Here is an 18,519-nt window from a genome sequence, read left to right on the forward strand (position 1 = left end):
GGCAGGGAGAACTTGCATGTGTTTGGCGTTGAGGATATGAGCAGAAACCCTAAGCCTTTGCGCCATGCATTTGCCAACCCTGGCCTGAGGCCCAGGCGGCCGAGCACTTGGGGAGAAAAGGCCATATCGCCATCCAGAAGGAGCTTCTCCCCTGACCAAGACACCTTTCTTTTGTGAGCCTTTCCTTTGGGGAATTCTGGGCCTCTGACATTGTGTCGTTGGTCGTGGTGTCCCCTTAGCCAGACACCCAGGCCCCCAGGCCCTCTGCACTAGCTCGGCTGTGTGCTCTCTCCCCAGGAGCCAGGGCCAGCCAAGATGGCTGTCACCAGCAGCAGCAGCATCCCCAGCGCCGAGAAAGTCCCCACCACCAAGTCTACACTCTGGCAGGAAGAAATGAGGGCCAAGGACCAGCCAGAGGAGAGCAGCCTGAGTCCAGCTCAGAGTCCCAGCCAGAGCCAGCCTCCTGCTACCAGCGCCCTGAGGGAACCTGGGCTGGAGGGTGAAGATGGTAAGTGGTGGCCAGGTTGGCGCAAGTGCCCGCCTGTCCTGGTGCCCTCCTCACAGTGCTGGAAGGCCTCTGTACAGCGCTGCCCTGCTCAGTTCAGCCGTGAGTCCCACCTTCAGGCTCTCTCACCTCCTATGTCCATCAGCCCTGGCAGGGCCTGACCTGGTGTGGGACTGGGAGCCCTGGGCTCCAGCCTTGCCTTTGCCCATCCAGCTCGGGAGGCCTGTCTGTAAAGGAGGATAGCACGTGCTGCGTTAGCCCCGGGTGGGTGTTGTGAGAGTCAAAATGCTCTGTCAGGAGGTCTGTATGTGAGGAGGCCTGTTTCCTGCCCCTTGTGCTGCTTTGTCTTCATGGCAAGTTAACCCCAGAAGTCCACTGTGTCCCTGAGAGCAGCAGCAGTAAGGGTTGTCTTCTCCTCCTCACCATCCCCGTGCTGCCAGGACCCGGGGAAGCAGGGGAGAGGGTGCTGGGGAAGAAGCCGTTGGCCTCCCATGCTTTCTCCACTTAACACTTGGCCTGAGCAAAGCAAGGCAGCGGCCTCTGCCTCCTTGTGCAAGCCCTGGACGGCTCTGGAGGACGCAGGCTGGCTCTTCCTATTTGTGCTTGTCCTGATCAGTAAAGACAAGTGGGCAGTTGGGACTGACCCAGATCTGAGCAGAAGTTGCCTCCATTCTCATTTGGTAGCACACACCCGGTCTGTCTAAATTCCTTCACTCCTCTGGTTTCTCTACAAGCCTTTTGCCCCTTCCCTCCCCAAATATACTAGTATGCTAAAAGACGAAATGGCTAGTTGGTTCCTCCTTAATATTTGCTAAGAAATCCTTGTTGATGGGACATCTTTGGGGTGGGGGGGCAGGGGGAGGGTCCTGCTCTCCCAGTCAAGCTCCCAGGCTGGAAGGGAAGAGCCTCCCTGGCCGTCTGCCACGAGGCAGCCAGGCAGGGGGAGGACGAGGCACAGCGGGAAGGAGCTGTATCCCCACCGCCTCCTTGGGGAGCCACATGGGCCTTGGGAGGTGAAAGCAAAGAGGCCCCTGTTTGGACCTGTGTGGGCTTGGAGAAAACATCCTCAGGAACCCAGCGTGGCAGCAGGCTGAGTGTGTCTCCTACCCCCTCGCTTCCAGAGGAGAGCGCCATGAGCAGCGACCGCATGGACTGTGGCCGCAAAGTCCGGGTGGAGAGTGGCTACTTCTCCCTGGAGAAGACCAAGCAGGACTTGAAGGCCGAGGAGCATCCACTGCCCCAGCCGGTCTCCCCTCCCAGCCCCAGCACCCCCAACAACAGGTACAGTGGCCCTGGACCGCCCTCCCAGGAGCTTGGTCATCCCTTTCCTTCTCCAGGTTCTCAGCCCTTGCGTCGAATGGTCTGCAGCAGCTCCCTCGGCTCTCTGGATGTGGCCAGCCAGCCTCCCGCTCATGTGGACTCCAGCAGCCCGGGGGGGCGGGGAGCAGAGAGACTGGGGTGCACCTTTGCCTTTAAAGCCAGCAGGCAGTATGCCGCCCTGGCCGACGTCCCTAAGGCCATCAGGATCAGCCACCGAGAAGCCTTCCAGGTGGAGAGAAGGCGGTTGGAGCGTAGGACTCGGGCCCGGAGCCCTGGCAGGGAAGAGGTGGCCCGTCTGTTTGGCTACGAGCGGAGGTAAGGAGGGAATTGGAGGGCTGAATGCGTGTGCACACAGAGGCACACAGACCCCCTCCCCCCCACACACACAGACACATGTCTCTCCTGCACACTCTCACATTTTCTCTTACACACGTCCTCACACCTAGTCTCACACTCACATACTCTTACGCACTCATGCAGTCTTCTCACACAGTTTCTTTCACATGTCCTCTCCCTCCCTGCCTCCCCTCCGCATACACACCCCTGTTTCCTGAGCACACTCAGAGCATGTGGGGAGCCTTTCCCTCCTGACCCTGCGCTCTGGTTCCAGAACTCAGCTCCTGGGGGTTAGAATGTAGGATCTCTGGGTACCCAGAGGCTGAGGCCAGGAGCCAGCTGCTCCCCATGAGTGCTGCTTAGCCTGGGACCTTGAGGCCTCTGGGAGGGTCCTCAGCTGCCAGGCCTTGTGTGGCTGGATCTTTTCTTTCCTGGCCCAATTCTGATCTCTAAAGAGACAGTGGAGGCAGGAAGACCACAGAGGTGCAGGTGGTAGCAAGAACTCTCCTTGCCATTCCCAGGTGCAGGTGTGGAGGAAGGGCAGGGAAGGGGGCCATGCCCAGGGGGTGGGGTGGCAGCATAGTTCTTCCCTGCAGCACTTGCTTGATGCCATCTCTGAGGCCACACCCCTGTCTGCACCAGCGCGCCCGAGTGCCCCTCCCATATGAGAGCTTCCACCTACGTCTGTAAGGAGGAGCCTTTGCCTCTCTGTTTGCCCAACAACAGGGTTCTCACCCAGATCACTGTTAGGATGCTGGTGCTCACGGACCCTCTAAACCAGCCGTGGGCAAACTACGGCCCGCGGGCCGGATCCGGCCCGTTTGAAATGAATAAAACTAAAAAAAAAAAAAACCGTACCCTTTTATGTAATGATGTTTACTTTGAATTTATATTAGTTCACACAAACACTCCATCCATGCTTTTGTCCCGGCCCTCCGGTCCAGTTTAAGAACCCATTGTGGCCCTCGAGTCAAAAAGTTTGCCCACCCCTGCTCTAAACTATTTGAAAGTCTGTGAAAAAAATGTTTCCCAGTGAAAAAAATCCATAGTTTTTATTAGGTTCCCAAAGAAGTTCACTTTCCAGAAAAGTTCCAGAAGTGTTTACAGTGTCCTCACTGTCCCACCAAAGCCTAAGTGAGGCTCAGAGTTGAGGCCTGCTGTGGGGACAGGCCAGGGTGGCAGTGGGCTCCCCTAAGAGGCTGGACCGGAATAGGGTGTCTTTCTCTTGTGCTCCCTTCTCTTTTTCACACCGCCGCACTCTCCACATGCACCAGGGAGAAAGGACCTGTGCACCTGTGGGTTAACCCCCAGAATAAAGAAAAGACACCCAGAGTGGTTGGTCTTGAAAGAGAAGAAAACAGAATATTCCTAATTCCAAGAGACAGTTGGCTGGCTTCCTGTTTCATTAGTAACCCCATGAGGTGCCTGTGCCAGCATCCCCGTGTGTAGATGGAGAGAGAGGGGCTCAGAAGCAGGTGACTCCCCTGGGAACAGCTGGAGCAGTGGACCACACCCACTGGAACCTGAGCTGGGAAGGCCCTGCTCCCATGGCATGCCTGGGGCTGTCCTTTAAGCAGTTAAGGAAATACATAACTGAAGGGACTTGTCAGGGGTTTAGGAGGCCAACCGCCAGGGTGGGAGTGGCTCCGCGCTGACCTGTGGGCAGGCTGCGAGTTGGGAAGGCGCTCGTGGGGCAGCCACGCCCTGGTTCAGTGGCAGACCAGAGAATTAACATTCAGCTCACCTGCTTGGCTTTGAACTCATTCTGATCTAGAGGCCTGGGGTTGACAGCATCTCTGGGGCTTTGCTTTTTGCATGCTCTTTGCTACCGTGGGTTTTTACCTGGTGTTGGCACCCCTGGGACCCAACCGGCTCTGCACCCTAACACTGTAACGTCACTTTCTTACTGGCCCTGATGGCATCTGACTGGCTGCTGTCACTTCCCCAGGCCTGCTCTCTGGTCCTGAGTGGCTGGCCTGTGCTTGGTTGATTCCTGTCCCTGGTAGAGTGAGTAGCACCCCACGTTGGCAGTGTCAGCCACAGCTACCCAGAGGGCACTGAGCCAGGCCTGCCAGAGGCCAGGTTGGGGGGTGATGAGTCGGTTTCCTGAAAAGTTATGGCCCTGAAGCAGTCCTCTGGGCTGATCAGCTCTGCTCTTCAGACTTGCTCCCAAGCCTTTAAAACATTTCTTGGATAGTGAGTTGCTGCTGAGCAAGCGTGGTGCTTGCTGAACTGTTGGTGACTCACACAGGGCCAGCTCCAGTTGGTCCTGCACCCTGGGCTGAGAGCCCAGAGAGGTTGACAGAGGTGCAGCGCCCCCTTCCTGTGCTGTCAGCCAGCACAGGGCGGAGTTGTCACGTAGGCAGCACTTCAAGGGACCCAAGTTAAAAACTTCCCAGTGTGCAAAGTAAACATGGCCGACTTCAGAGCCTATCCATGTGGAGAGGCTGCAGACAGGGCCTCTGTCCTGTCTCTCATGGACTCCTCCTCCTGCGGTCCTGGCGGGTCTGCAGCAGGCAGTCACATGACTCGGCCCAGCGCTGCGCCTGGGGCCTCCCTGGGGCTTCCTGGGCCTTGGCCTCCGTGGGTGCGGCTCTCCTTCAGCAAGTGGTGGCACTGAGGCCTCGGAGGGGCCTGGAACCTTATCTGACCCCACGGGGTGGTCAGGCATGGGGGAAGCATCACCCCCCCCCCACCACCACCACCACCAGGCAAGCCTTTGCAAGAGTTTCCTATGGTCCTGGGAACTCCTGCCTCTGCCGTAGCTTCCTGTGCTCGGATGCCTGCCCTCTCTCGCTGCTGTCCCTCAGCCTCCTGCACTGCTGGTCTGGCAGGCTGGCCAGGGAGAAGTTTTGTGTCTGGAGGGGACGCCACAGAAGCTCAGTGCACTGGGGCTCCCACTCTAATCGTGAAAGCACAGGGAGGAGCAGAGGATGCAGGTGCCCCAAGTGCTGCCCTTGGTGTTAAGCCTTCCTTGATAAAGAAACCCTAAAATACCATGTTTAATGGAAACCCTCCCTGAAGAAAGCTGGCCGGGTGAGGGCGGGGTCTCAGGTTTGAGGCTGCTTCCTCTCTTCTTCCCTAGAGAGGTGACTGCAGTCTCTGGGCTCAGAGCCCTTTCCTCCCTCCCCTTGGCTCCGCCACTTGTCCAGAATGCACACCCTCCCTAAGAGGTACCTCCGGCACTTGCCTGGGTCCCTGTGGGAGGACAGGCCTCTGGCCCTGTAGCCGCCAGTGTTCATTCCCAGGCCCCTGGTGCGCCCTCCCTGCCACGCCCACGGTGCAAACTCCTCGTGACTCCGGGAGGAAGGTGGTCTGCCCTCCTCGGTGTCACCTCGGGTTTTGTTTCTTTAATTCTTTGACTGATTTTGATTTACCATTATTTGATTTAAAAATCAGCCCTTTCTGTTTATTTATTCTTCAGCCTTATTTTCTTTCAGGTCTTGCCCCTCTCCACCTTCTCCTGCTGTGTTGCTGTGTGACGTTACTCGCCCTTCCTCCGCTGCTTCGCTCCCATCTCAGCTCCGTCTCCAGCCATAGATGGCCTGATGATGCCGCCGGCCCTTTCACATGAAATCAACTTGCTTTGTTTTGTTTTAATTTGTTTTTTGATTCTTTTTACTGTTGGCAGAACAATGTTAATTCATGGGCCTTTTCCTTGCTCAATTTTGGACCTTTGGGGTGGGGGCTGCATTATGATCTGCTAGGCACTCAGTGAGGATGGGCGTCCGTCCCCTCCACGTGGTGACTGCCTTCTGATCATGTCTGCTCAGGAGAGGACGCTGCTGACGGGCTGTGTGGTTGCCGAGTGTGTCATCACAACAGATCATTAGGGACCTCCAGTGTTGGCGGTGTGGGGGTGGGGGAAGAGAGCTGCTGCCCGACCCTGCACAGCTCCACCCTTTGCAGGGGAGAGAGGGAGCTCAGGGAGGGGTGTCAGAGCCAGGTGTACTGTGCACAGCCTACACCTTGCAGAAGGGGAGGCCCAGGGAAGGCTGGGGTGGGCCAGTGTGAGGGGTGCCTGAAGGAGCCTCTCTGCAACTTGAGAACAAACCCACCTTGGTCTGGGGTGACCCTGTCTCCCCCCAGCAGCCTCCTGTCCTCTCTTGCAGGAGGTCTCAGGTCATCGAGAAATTTGAAGCCTTGGACATTGAGAAGGCAGAGCACATGGAGACCAACTTGCCAGCGGGGCACTCGCCATCAAGCGACACGCGCCAGGGCCGCAGTGAGAAGAGGGCGTTCCCCAGGAAGCGGGTGAGCTCTGGGTGGGACACAGGCCCACCCTCTCTGAGCCCCACACACACCCTGACACGCTTCTGCTGGGCTCCCCATTCTCCGTTCACAGTCGTTTGCTTGGGTCTCTCATCTCCTCCAATTAGTGACCTTCTTAAAGAAGAGCCTGCCTTCTGCTCTTCCTATCAGAACTTGTCCATCTCTGCTGGAGGCCGCTCTATGGCCATGAGGTCCCTGGTGGGACCAAGAGCCTCTCTTCCTCTCTGCGGTGGCCTGGCCACGAGGCCGGGCACCTCTTGTCTCTCTTTCAAGTGGCAGCCACAGCCCTCCTTTCTCCACTCCACAGGGTGGACTGCTCCCAGTCCTCCTGAGCTGCCCACCGCCTTGTGGCCTTGCCATGTCTGATCTTCATCTTCCTCCTCAGATTTTCTCTGGGCCCCTGAGGTGACCTGCTGCTCTGCTGGCAGCCATGTAACTCGGGGTTCTTCCTTCTGTGACCCCAAGAAGCAGGGGTGGGCGGGACCAGGACTGATGGTGACTGGTGTCTGGAAGACAAGGCTGCTCCACCAGCCTAGGCATCGCCGATCCCACTGCCGGAAGCAAAGCAGAAGGCGCTGGACGGAAGTCTGCACGCAGGCTCCTGTCCTCTGTCCGCAAAAGCCGCCTCACTTGGGAACAAGGTCCCTACAGTCCTGACCCTTCCACAGCTCTGGCTGCCGGACTCCCTGCTTCCTGCCCGAGTTGACAGTACTGACTGGCGGCTACTCTCTGCCACAGGACCTCCCCAGTGAAGCCCCCACAGCTCCTCTCCCGGACGCCTCAGCCTCCCCCCTGTCTCCACACCGAAGAGCCAAGTCACTGGACAGGAGGTCCATGGAGTCCTCACTGACGGTGAGCCCAGGCGCCCAAGCACCATGGCCTGGAGGTGCTGCTCCTGCTGCTTCTGTCACTTGAGGTCACTGTCTGCTGCTGTCCGTGCATCTGTGCTGGAGCTCCCCTCTGCACGGCCCTCATGTCTGACGGGATCAGCTGCTCTGTTTCTTTCCCTTTCCTGGGCTTTGTGGACACCCTGAGCTCTGAGGTCTCGTGGAGGTGGCCACCTGGCCAGGGCAGCAGAATCTTGATTGCAAGGGATCAGGGCCAAAGCAAAGAACCCCTGTTCTTCTTATTTGGGGTGTTTGTTTCTGTGACATTTTGGAGACAGGAGCCCCTCTGGCTGGGGTTTCCCCACAGAGGGAGAATAGGCCCTTGCTCAGGTCGATTGAGCTGAGCAGTGGGGGTGCAGGTAGGGAGTGATCAGAGGGAGTCCAGGTGGCACCATCACTCCCACCAGCAGCGACAGGTCTGAAGCCCTGGGGGTGGCCTGGGGCTCCTCTCGGCATTTGTCCTTTGCCCCCTGAGGAGCCCAGGGCTGGTGTCTCCGTTTTCCCACCGGGGTGTCGAGCCCCCAGCCCGATTGACAGATTGACAGGAAACTTTGTTGCAAGGACAGGAGGTTTACCTGAGGAAGTTTTATTTTTTCTTGAGTTCTGAGTTTTGCTCCAGGGTGTGGAGCAGAGACTCCCGGGACAGGTGTTGTTGGCCACTGTCCTGCCCTGCACATCTGTTCCCTCTGACTCCTCCCAGTCCCTGGAATACAGGAAGACACCACAGCCTGTTTCTGCTCAAGATGGTGGTAGAAAAGCAGAGAGCAGGTGGGGTGAAAGGAAGGCTGATCCGTGTCCCTCTGAGGTACCAGCTGTATGGGGTACTAGGCATAACACACAGGCAGGGGCCAGGTGGGCTGCAGGGGATCCCAACGGGAGTGTGGACAGCACAGGGCAGGAGGGACCAGCAGGGATAGCTCTTCGTTCCAGCCCCACTGGTGGTCCTGCACCCCCTGCTTCATTGTCTGTTGTCCTAGTTTTGCTCCTTGTAGGGAAATGGAGACTGAACTTCATCCTGGTACAGATAAGTGGCCTGAGGGTCTTGGCACGGTAGCTGCTACGTCTGGCTGAAAACCAGACGTGGCCTCTGCTCAGTGGTCTCTCTCTCTCTCGTTCTCTCTCTCTCTCTCGCTCTCGCTCTCGCTCTCACTCTCTCTCTCTCCTGTGGCTTCTGCAGAACTTATGAATTCTCCTAGCTGCCACTGCAGACCTTCCCCTTCACATAATACTCTCAGTGACTCTCCGTCTGGGCCAGTCTTCTGTGCCTCCCAGGAAGGCAGAGCAAGGGCCTGTCTCAGAGCACCAGGCAGCCCTGCTGTCGGGACAGGAGGCGGGCTCTCCTTCACAGTAGCCTGCCCATCCTGCCATCTCGCTCCTCACAGCTGTGCGTGCCTGTGGGGCAGCAGGCAGCACCCACCGGGGCCAGGGGGGCCATGCAGGCTTATCTGGTAGGCGAAGAAACCCCTTTTCCTGGTGTCCGTTAGATCTGGACAGAAGTGTGCTGTCAGTCACCCTTTGTCCATGACTGAGATGCCACAGTGTTTCCTCTGAATTGTTCTTTTTTCTTTTCTCAGCCTGACCTGCTGAATTTCAAGAAAGGCTGGCTGACCAAGCAGTACGAGGATGGCCAGGTTTGTATGCAGAGCTTCTGTGGTTTCTGAGAGGCTGGGAGCAGCTACAGGGCCGAGCTGGCCTTATCCCTGGCTGGTCTGTGAGCACTGGCTCCGCCTCTACCTCTGGCAGACCCCCATCTCCTCCGAAAAGTGGAGGATCACAGCCCCATTGCTGCAGTGGGCTGGGCTTCTGGAGAGGGGCCAGCAGGCCTGCCTGCTGCCAGGGTGTGGATTGCTCTCCTGTGCCCAGCAGTGATCTTGGCCTTGGGCTGTGGGGACATCCATCCTCCAGCACTAGCTCCCCACTTGCTATTCTTCCCCTAAAAGTTCCCTGGGAGACCAGGCTCCCCAGGAACAGGGAAAACCTCTGGTTGTAGGATTGGCTTGTGTTTGCATACAAGGCAGCCAAGGAGATAGCGGCTGAAGGCAGCAAGGCTCTGTCAGAGATACCAGCTCAGCTGCAGTCCTGGGAGAGCCACTGTAGTACATTCTTCCCATCAGACTCAGGCCGGAAGAGCCACTTACCACTGGACCTGCCAGCCCTACCTTGACCCTGGTTGGGGCTAGAAGGCCAGACTCCAAGGAGGCTTGAGGAGCAGCCTACTAGGTCACACCAGGAAGCCTCGGAACCTTGCCCGCCCACGTTCTCCCCCTGCTTCCTGCGTGGCTGTGCCAAACGTCCTCTCTGTCAGTCCTCGTGTCCTTGCTTGAGACTCATGTCCCTCTCTGCTCCCCACAGTGACGGCAGGGGAATCTGGCTGGTTGGTTTGCACTGCTGGCTGCAGTGGGCGCACCTTCTGGGTAACCAGCCAGTGGCTATGGCTCCCAGGTGCCTCCTTAGAAGGAAGATGCTGATTTCACAGCCACCTTTCAGCTCTTAAGGGCCCAAACCCCTGACTGCAGCCTCTGGAGTTGAGATTGAGGACTGTGAAGCGCTGTTCACCAGCCACACCTCTGGGTTACGAAGAGCCCATAGCCTATGGCCCAGTCTCTCTCTCGCTCTCTCTCTCTCTCTCTCTCGCTCTCGCTCTCGCTCTCACTCTCTCTCTCTCCTGTGGCTTCTGCAGAACTTATGAATTCTCCTAGCTGCCACTGCAGACCTTCCCCTTCACATAATACTCTCAGTGACTCTCCGTCTGGGCCAGTCTTCTGTGCCTCCCAGGAAGGCAGAGCAAGGGCCTGTCTCAGAGCACCAGGCAGCCCTGCTGTCGGGACAGGAGGCGGGCTCTCCTTCACAGTAGCCTGCCCATCCTGCCATCTCGCTCCTCACAGCTGTGCGTGCCTGTGGGGCAGCAGGCAGCACCCACCGGGGCCAGGGGGGCCATGCAGGCTTATCTGGTAGGCGAAGAAACCCCTTTTCCTGGTGTCCGTTAGATCTGGACAGAAGTGTGCTGTCAGTCACCCTTTGTCCATGACTGAGATGCCACAGTGTTTCCTCTGAATTGTTCTTTTTTCTTTTCTCAGCCTGACCTGCTGAATTTCAAGAAAGGCTGGCTGACCAAGCAGTACGAGGATGGCCAGGTTTGTATGCAGAGCTTCTGTGGTTTCTGAGAGGCTGGGAGCAGCTACAGGGCCGAGCTGGCCTTATCCCTGGCTGGTCTGTGAGCACTGGCTCCGCCTCTACCTCTGGCAGACCCCCATCTCCTCCGAAAAGTGGAGGATCACAGCCCCATTGCTGCAGTGGGCTGGGCTTCTGGAGAGGGGCCAGCAGGCCTGCCTGCTGCCAGGGTGTGGATTGCTCTCCTGTGCCCAGCAGTGATCTTGGCCTTGGGCTGTGGGGACATCCATCCTCCAGCACTAGCTCCCCACTTGCTATTCTTCCCCTAAAAGTTCCCTGGGAGACCAGGCTCCCCAGGAACAGGGAAAACCTCTGGTTGTAGGATTGGCTTGTGTTTGCATACAAGGCAGCCAAGGAGATAGCGGCTGAAGGCAGCAAGGCTCTGTCAGAGATACCAGCTCAGCTGCAGTCCTGGGAGAGCCACTGTAGTACATTCTTCCCATCAGACTCAGGCCGGAAGAGCCACTTACCACTGGACCTGCCAGCCCTACCTTGACCCTGGTTGGGGCTAGAAGGCCAGACTCCAAGGAGGCTTGAGGAGCAGCCTACTAGGTCACACCAGGAAGCCTCGGAACCTTGCCCGCCCACGTTCTCCCCCTGCTTCCTGCGTGGCTGTGCCAAACGTCCTCTCTGTCAGTCCTCGTGTCCTTGCTCGAGACTCATGTCCCTCTCTGCTCCCCACAGTGACGGCAGGGGAATCTGGCTGGTTGGTTTGCACTGCTGGCTGCAGTGGGCACACCCTCTGGGTAACCAGCCAGTGGCTATGGCTCCCAGGTGCCTCCTTAGAAGGAAGATGCTGATTTCACAGCCACCTTTCAGCTCTTAAGGGCCCAAACCCCTGACTGCAGCCTCTGGAGTTGAGATTGAGGACTGTGAAGCGCTGTTCACCAGCCACACCTCTGGGTTACGAAGAGCCCATAGCCTATGGCCCACCCCAGCTCCCCCTCCTACCCTATCATTGGGGAGCCAGGGCTTCGCAAGTGCCCGGGAATCCTGTGTGCATGGCTGCTGGACCTTGTGTATGTCTGCTGCTTGTGGCAGGGCCGCCCGCCCTCTGCTTTACACGTGCGCAGGGAGGTGCTCTGGGACTTGGCACAGACCCCTAGGAGCAGGAGGTGCTGCACAGGAGTTGAGTCTGTCTTTTCCCTCCCATTTTAGTGGAAGAAACACTGGTTTGTCCTTGCTGATCAAAGCCTGAGATACTACAGGGATTCGGTGGCCGAGGAGGTGAGTGTCTCGGCTTTGCTCCCATTGGGGAGACAGCGGAAGGGGTTCAGGTGGCATCTGGGAGCCCGAGGCTGCTGGGCTGAAACCCCCTCTGACTGTGGACGGGTGTCTGCATTGCCATCTTGGCCTTCCCAGTCCAGACTTGGGGGGAAGTCTGAGTGCAGTGCAGCCAGTTTGGGATGTGCTCACCACGGGCTCCTGCCTGGGCGGGGGGTCTCCTGAGGCACTGCTTCAGGCACCTGGGCATAGTGGGTTTGAGCAACTTCTTTGAAAAACAAAGATGTCTTATTTTAAAACTCAGGATGAGCAGTTTTGTTTTTTTCTACAAAGAGTTTGTGGTAAAGTGAGTCTTTTGAAGACTGAACTAAAACATCTTGTCCTTTCTCCTCTGGATGAGCATAGAGCATGGCAGGTGGACGTGGTTGGCTCAGTCGACAGTCTTGATTCCACAGTCAAAGGACCACCAGAGGAGCTCTTTCCTCACCTACGAAAACCCTTTATTTATTTATTTTTTTAGCAGTTTAGCAAATGTGTTTCTAACCTTCCCTTGTAGTTCGACTCCAGGAATCCTTCAGATATATTCCCACATGTAGTAAAAGATCTGTGTCCAAGGCGAGTCATTCAGTACTATTCTAATAGCAGGAAACTGAAAAGAACCTAAATGTCTATCATTAGGGGCTGGTATTTACATGCCCTGAACCTAAAAACCTAAGTTTTTAACGGAGTGCAGTGGAAAGATATTGGTGATACAGAGTAGGTGTAGACTAGGGTGGGGGCTGGCCCCTGGTGTGCCTAATATCAGGGGATCCGGAAGCACATGAAGTGCCTAACCACACACTGCGTGTCTGCCACTTGGATAAGCCAGCAGTTCTCAGAGTGTGGGCCCTGGAGACACTTTCGGGGGCTGGGGTACTCAAAACTGTTGTTATAAAACTAAGATGCTGTTTGCTTTTTTCATTGTATTCACATTTACACTGGTGTCCAAAGCAGTGGCAGGTGAAACTGTTGGTGTCTCAGCCCAATCGCAGGCTGCAGCCGCGGATGGCCAGCGGTCATGCATTCTTCACTGCCATACAGTTAGAGACAGTTACTGATGGCCCTGGCCAGTGTGCTCACTGGTTAGAGCGCTGGCCCTCACACCAAAGGGTCACGGGTTTGATTCCTAGTCAAGAGAATGTGCCTGGGTTGCAGGGATCCCTGGCCCTGGTCAGGGCTCATGCGATGTTTCTCTCTCTCTCTCTCTCTCTCCCCCACTTCCCACCTCCTCCTCCCTTCCACTCTCTAAAAATCAATGGAAAAAATATCCTCAGGTGAGGATTAACAAAAGAAAAAGAAAGTTACTAATTTTATTAAGTCTTAATCATTGAAGAGCCATCTTTTTAATATTCTGAGATTTGAAATGGGAAGTAAGCATAAGTCTCTTCTGCTGCCATCCGAAGTATGGCGGCTGTGCCTGGGCACGTGCCTGCCTGCTCGCCAGCTGAGCGTCTCTCCCCCTGGAGAAAGGATAACTAACAGACAAGCTGCTCCTTCACTTTGGGTGTTAGCAGACATTTTTCAAAATGAACCAAGTGAGCCTATTCCTTTTAGGAAAGCAACTGACAGGAGTGATTGCCAGCGCTGCGACATAAACTTTCAAGCAGAAACGGGAACTTTGGGAAACGTATTCATCAAGAACTTGACAGCTCTCCTTTTCTTACAGACTCTCCTGACCAAATGGGTAGTGATACTAACAAATGCAGTGTTTGATCTTAAAAATGAGATGTGTCAACACTAGGAGTGTGTGTAACTCACCCTCTTCCAAAGGACCAATACATAACGCTACACAATTGTGCATGGGTGAAAGATCCATTCCGCGGGCAGGGAAAACTGGCTGTATGTAACCAAGTACAGAAAGTTCCTTGATATGATTTCAGATTCCACTTCATAGTTAACCTTTAAGAAACTACCACTTATCAAAAAGGAACCACAGTTATCTGAGGACTTAAAATACATCTTCCCCTTTCAACTCTGTTTTTGTGTAAGTCAGACTTCATGAAACATGTACTTCAGCCAAAACAATGCATCCGTCAGACTGAATGCAGAAACAGATGTGAAAAGCCAGATATTAAAGAGATTTGTAAAAATTCAAAACAATACCACTCTTATCACTGCTTTTTTAAGTAATATTTTTATTTAAAAATGAAATGGGCTTATTTGTATTCTTACGTGAGTAGATATGTTTAAATTTTTTCAGTTTAATTTCTAATATAGTAAATCTCAATAGGTAAAGCTCACATAACTCTCTGATAAAGCTAACCTCCATTTCTAAGAGCATGAAGACGTCTGACAGCACATGTGAGAACCACCAACATAGGGTATCTTTGGCAGGGAACACGTGGGAAGTGGTGGAGTGTCGGCCTGGTTTTATCCCCGCAGGCAAGGTCTGTGCTCCCTAAGAGAAAGGCAGCACACACAGTCCCTGTGAAAACTTGTCTAGTTTGACTTTTATTTCCAAACCTCTTAATGTTCTTCCCATTTCTCTCTGCAGGCGGCTGACTTGGATGGGGAAATTGACTTGTCTACATGTTATGATGTCACGGAGTATCCAGTGCAGAGAAATTATGGCTTTCAGATACATGTGAGCCCAGGGATGGAGTTTGGAGACAGGCTTGACTGGCTGGGATGTTTCTTCAGAACCTGACCCTAGTCCTGGGCACTTGTGGGCGGGCCTGACGCACATGCCTGGCCAGCAGGCGTTCTTCCCGTCAGTGTTGGCGCCTTGTCCTGCTCTTCCTCAGTCCTGTGGCACCTGACCCCTCCCCCAGTTGGTGATCTCAGCAAACAATTAGGCATTAGCTTCTTTCCAGACTGTTGAGAAGCTTTGTTACTGAAGTTTTGGGTTCTTTTATCCTGGAGCTTGGGTCATTGGGTGGATATGTAAGGAATAAGAATGAAAGTGTTAACTATTTAAATCTCAGAATACTAGGCTTCAGTTCACCTGTTCTTTCTTTATTCTTCCAGTCATCAGTCATAAATTTGAAAATTCATGAGGTCCCCCACCCCATAACCTTGTAAGGGACTCGGACGAGCAAGTCATTGCCCTTGACCTCAAAAATAACCTGGTTAGATGACTAAGACAGTGCTCATTGGCCATTCCATGAGAGTCGGTGGCTCAGGGCTACCTGGAGTTAGCCGGGCTCAAGTTAGGACACATCCCCTGCCTACCACATTGCCCTCTAATGCCAGCTGCAGGGCGAGGGCGCCTCAGTCATCCTCAGGGTCAGGAATTAGCCAGAGCACAGGAAAGCACTGGACCGAGGCTGTGGTTTCGCTTTGGGAGAAGGTACCATTAGAGCCGCAAAGGAAGCGACACCTGAGCATCGACATCTGCGAGGCTCTCAACATAAGCATCCATGTCCTCGGGGACACATCCCCTCCTGATGTGGCTGTGACACCCAGTGCCTCCTTCCCAGGAAGCCTGAGTTTTTATTGAGGTTTCATAACTGTCATGATGGATTGAGTCACATCCATGTGGTCGAGCACAACCTCCAGGCCTCCCCTCAGAGGTCAGCTGGTTTCACGTGGCCCCTAGCCCAGCCTCACTGATGGCTGGTCTCTATAGCGTAGCCTGCTCCGCCCTGAATTACAGGCTCCCAGGTTGCTTCCCAGGAGCCAGGGCCACTTGGTGCCAGAGCCCGTGACCGAACAGACAGCCCAACAGCTGCACCGCCAGGCTGGCCCCGGCTCTGTGCCTTCACAGGACCTGGAACTTTTACGGGGTCTTACCTTCAGGTGGTTGGGTGTAAACACTCGGTTGTACCATTGGACTCAGAGTGGATCAAGCACGTTGAGACTGAGTCATATTAACCAAACTTAAAAGAGACTGGGGTCAGGACCCACAGGCCAGCGTGTGCATTATAAGGAGAAATCCCGCCCGCAGCCCACTGGGCCGCTGGTCATGGCATTTCTCCCCTGTGAGTGCCACGGCATAGCTGGGAGTTGCACAGGTGGCCTGGCATGAGGGCCAGGACATGAGGTTGTGGATTTCAGGGTCTTAGCCACCCCACTCTGATGCCCTTCTGCCCCTGTCCCTGCAGGAGGAACAGACATGCTCAGCGAGCTAAGTCTGAGCTTCTTGTCTTCAGGCGGTATTGGTGGCAGTGGTGACTTCTGGCTTTCTAGGCGCCATGCTGGGCCCCCCCTAACCCATCCCTCCCCATCTTAAAGAGCAGGTTTCTCGGGGCAGGGCGTCCTAAGGTGAGAGGTGGCTTGCCACTTAAGTCAGCTCCCCTCACTGAGCAAGTTACAACTTCATCATCGAGGACCCGAGCCACGCGGTTTGCTCTCCCCTGTCAGTCTGGCACCTTTCCCTTCCCCTGGATGGGAGCTTACCCAGGCTCTGATGCTTTTCCCTGGGCCCGTGGCTGAGGGTCTAGGTCACGAGAGGTCATTTTCAGCATGGAGGGCAGGTCCTGGAGGCTCTCCACTCGGGTCACTGGGGAGTTTCAGGATCTTGAGAGGCAAGGATGAGGAATGAGTGTGCAGGGCCCCTGGCGCAGCCACCAGAACTAGTGGCACCTACAAGGGAGCTAAGTGCAGAAGCTGGGCAGGGGGCACCGTGGGAGCCCCAGTGCCTGGACAGAAATCAGCCTTGTCCTGCTGTTGTGGAAGCTACTGGAACCATTACCTCATGTAGGAAGACACAGCCAGCAGGACATGCTAGTGGTTAAAGGAGGGGAAGGTAGAGGCGGGAGACCAAGCAGGCACAGTGGTGGGCAGAAAAGAGAGAAGTGGTTGAGAGGCACTGGAGGAGGTACCCATGGGCTGTGGTTGTGGGCAGGTGAGGAAGGAGGCAGGCGTGAGGTCGGGTGCCCAGAGCATGGCAAGCCTTGTGCAGAAGTTGGGCAGCAGAGGTGACTTCACAAAAGGAGTAGAGCCTCTGGAATTCTGGCTGTGATGGGCTAGTCTCTAAGGACATTAGACAGGCAGCCAGGTGTGGGCCCACGGTTGGGAAAGAGCCTCCCGGGGGTGGGAGATGAGGTCCTGGGGCAGAATGTGGAGATGGCCAAGACCAGCCTGCAGAGACACCAGACCTAGGAGCGGGAGGCGGCAGAGGACCCCAGGACAAGTGTGAGCCGACCCCCGGGACACGCAGGGCCAGGGCCTAGGGAGGCAGCACTCGGATTGCGTGAAGGCCATGGCCCCACCTTCAGAGCCCAGCAAGGGAAACCAAAGGAACGAGGAGTTGTGGGTTGTCTCTGACTGGGGGCTGAGCTGGAGGCTGAGGTCAAGTCCAAGCTGTACTTTGCAGCTCTCCAGGCTGGCACGTGGTCTTGAGCTTTGGTCCATGGCCACGCCAGTACCAACCCACACCATCTTGGTGGTTTCATCTTCCCATCAGCTGATTTGCTAACCTCTCCTGGGTTTGTTTCCGAGTAGCCTGTGCAGCTTAAAGAACAGGACCGCACCCCCATCCTGTGAGACAGGAGCCTGTGGCTGCAGGAGCAGGGCAGTGGGCTCCATGCGGCCACCACCTGGGTTCCCATCGTGCCTTCTCTGGAGGGACCTGCCCCAGAGGCACTCCCCCCTCGCTGGCTTGCTGCTTCTCTGCTCCTCCATCTAGCTTCCCTCCCCTGTGGCCTGCACAGCTCCCCACTACAGGAGGGCTCCCCTGTCTTGACTGATGACCCATCAGCTCATCCAGGTCGGGGGCCGAGGGGTTGTCCCAGAAGTGCTCCCTCCCCTCTTCTCTGTCACCTCTGTCACCACCTGAATTCTAATTCCCTGGACACCTGCCCTAACCGCCCAGCAGGCCTCCCTGCCTCTTCTCAGTCCGAGAGACACAGCTCCATCATGACCACGCCTCCTGCCCGGCCTCACGCCTGCTGTCCCCGCCTGCCTGCCTGTGCCCGATGAGCCTGGCTGCAGGGCACCAGGCCTGGGCTCTTACTGTGGCCCCTGCCCGGGACGTGCGCCTCTTCCCCATCCGCTTGCCACCCTCCTCACCTCATGGTCCAGCTCAGCCCCTGTGCTGTGGGCCTCTCCCACTGCTCCCCACGTGCTCACTCTCCCTGCAGCCTGTGAGTTTCTTGAAGAGCAGGCGAGTCCCCCCAGTGCCAGACATGCCCGCTGAGTCCCACAGAGGGAGGTCCCGGCGACAGCCATTCCCAGGAAAGCACGGTGCTGTTTCCTCTGCTCTCAGGTCTCATTTCTCCCAGTGGCTGTGCACGGTGCTCCTAAGATGGCCGCCTGGCCACATCCTCCCTGCAGGACTGACCTCTGAGGGTGGGCGGGCGGACCATGGTCCCTGATACTGCCTTGTCCTTTGTGTAGACGAAGGAGGGCGAGTTCACCCTCTCGGCTATGACGTCGGGAATCCGGCGGAACTGGATCCAGACCATCATGAAGCACGTCCATCCAACCTCTGCCCCAGATGTGACAAGGTAAAGTCTGGGGGAGCCACCTTCCCCCAGGGATTGGCGCTTCCCGGGACCTGAGCTGGAGACCAGTGCAGCCTTCTTCCTTGCCGCCTCTGCCCCACACTGGCTGGCCCTGCTCTCCTCTTTCTGGCTCCTGGTTTTTCTGTGTAGGGTTACCTTTTCCTCCTGTAAGTATTTCTTGCATTAGAGCCACATAAGTATCATTTGTGCCACTGTCAGAACTGAGCTTGGTGGACTAATCTCCTCTGGTGTGGGCCTGGAACTGGCGCTGTGCTCCGCTGGGGGAGGGCAGCCCTGGAGGCTGCATTCATAAGACACCGAAGCATTCTCTCTCTCTCTCTCTCTCTCTCTCTCTCTCTCTCTCTCTCTCCCTCTCTCC

General features: G+C 56.0%; 2 protein-coding genes across 2 annotated transcripts in view; both read left to right on the forward strand.

Annotated features, from left to right (window-relative positions):
- LOC102254304 (nuclear mitotic apparatus protein 1) overlaps window positions 1-18,519 on the forward strand; it is a 200,685-nt gene that overhangs the window by 111,019 nt on the left and 71,147 nt on the right. Inside the window, exons 7-14 of the mRNA XM_014542801.1 lie at window positions 298-508; window positions 1,627-1,786; window positions 6,274-6,415; window positions 7,172-7,285; window positions 8,895-8,951; window positions 11,650-11,718; window positions 14,249-14,338; window positions 18,034-18,143. Of these exons, the coding sequence (XP_014398287.1) occupies window positions 298-508; window positions 1,627-1,786; window positions 6,274-6,415; window positions 7,172-7,285; window positions 8,895-8,951; window positions 11,650-11,718; window positions 14,249-14,338; window positions 18,034-18,143 (953 nt within the window). The remainder of the gene's footprint in view (window positions 1-297; window positions 509-1,626; window positions 1,787-6,273; window positions 6,416-7,171; window positions 7,286-8,894; window positions 8,952-11,649; window positions 11,719-14,248; window positions 14,339-18,033; window positions 18,144-18,519) is intronic.
- On the forward strand, window positions 1,793-6,264 carry LOC106726762 (TRIO and F-actin-binding protein-like). Its single transcript, XM_014542825.1, has 2 exons — window positions 1,793-2,140; window positions 5,602-6,264. Exons 1-2 carry the CDS (start codon window positions 1,863-1,865, stop codon window positions 5,699-5,701), a joined length of 378 nt encoding a protein of 125 aa, XP_014398311.1. The 5' UTR covers window positions 1,793-1,862; the 3' UTR covers window positions 5,702-6,264.

This window comes from Myotis brandtii, unplaced genomic scaffold (genome assembly GCF_000412655.1).
Source record: "Myotis brandtii unplaced genomic scaffold, ASM41265v1 scaffold314, whole genome shotgun sequence".
NCBI lineage: Eukaryota > Metazoa > Chordata > Mammalia > Chiroptera > Vespertilionidae > Myotis > Myotis brandtii.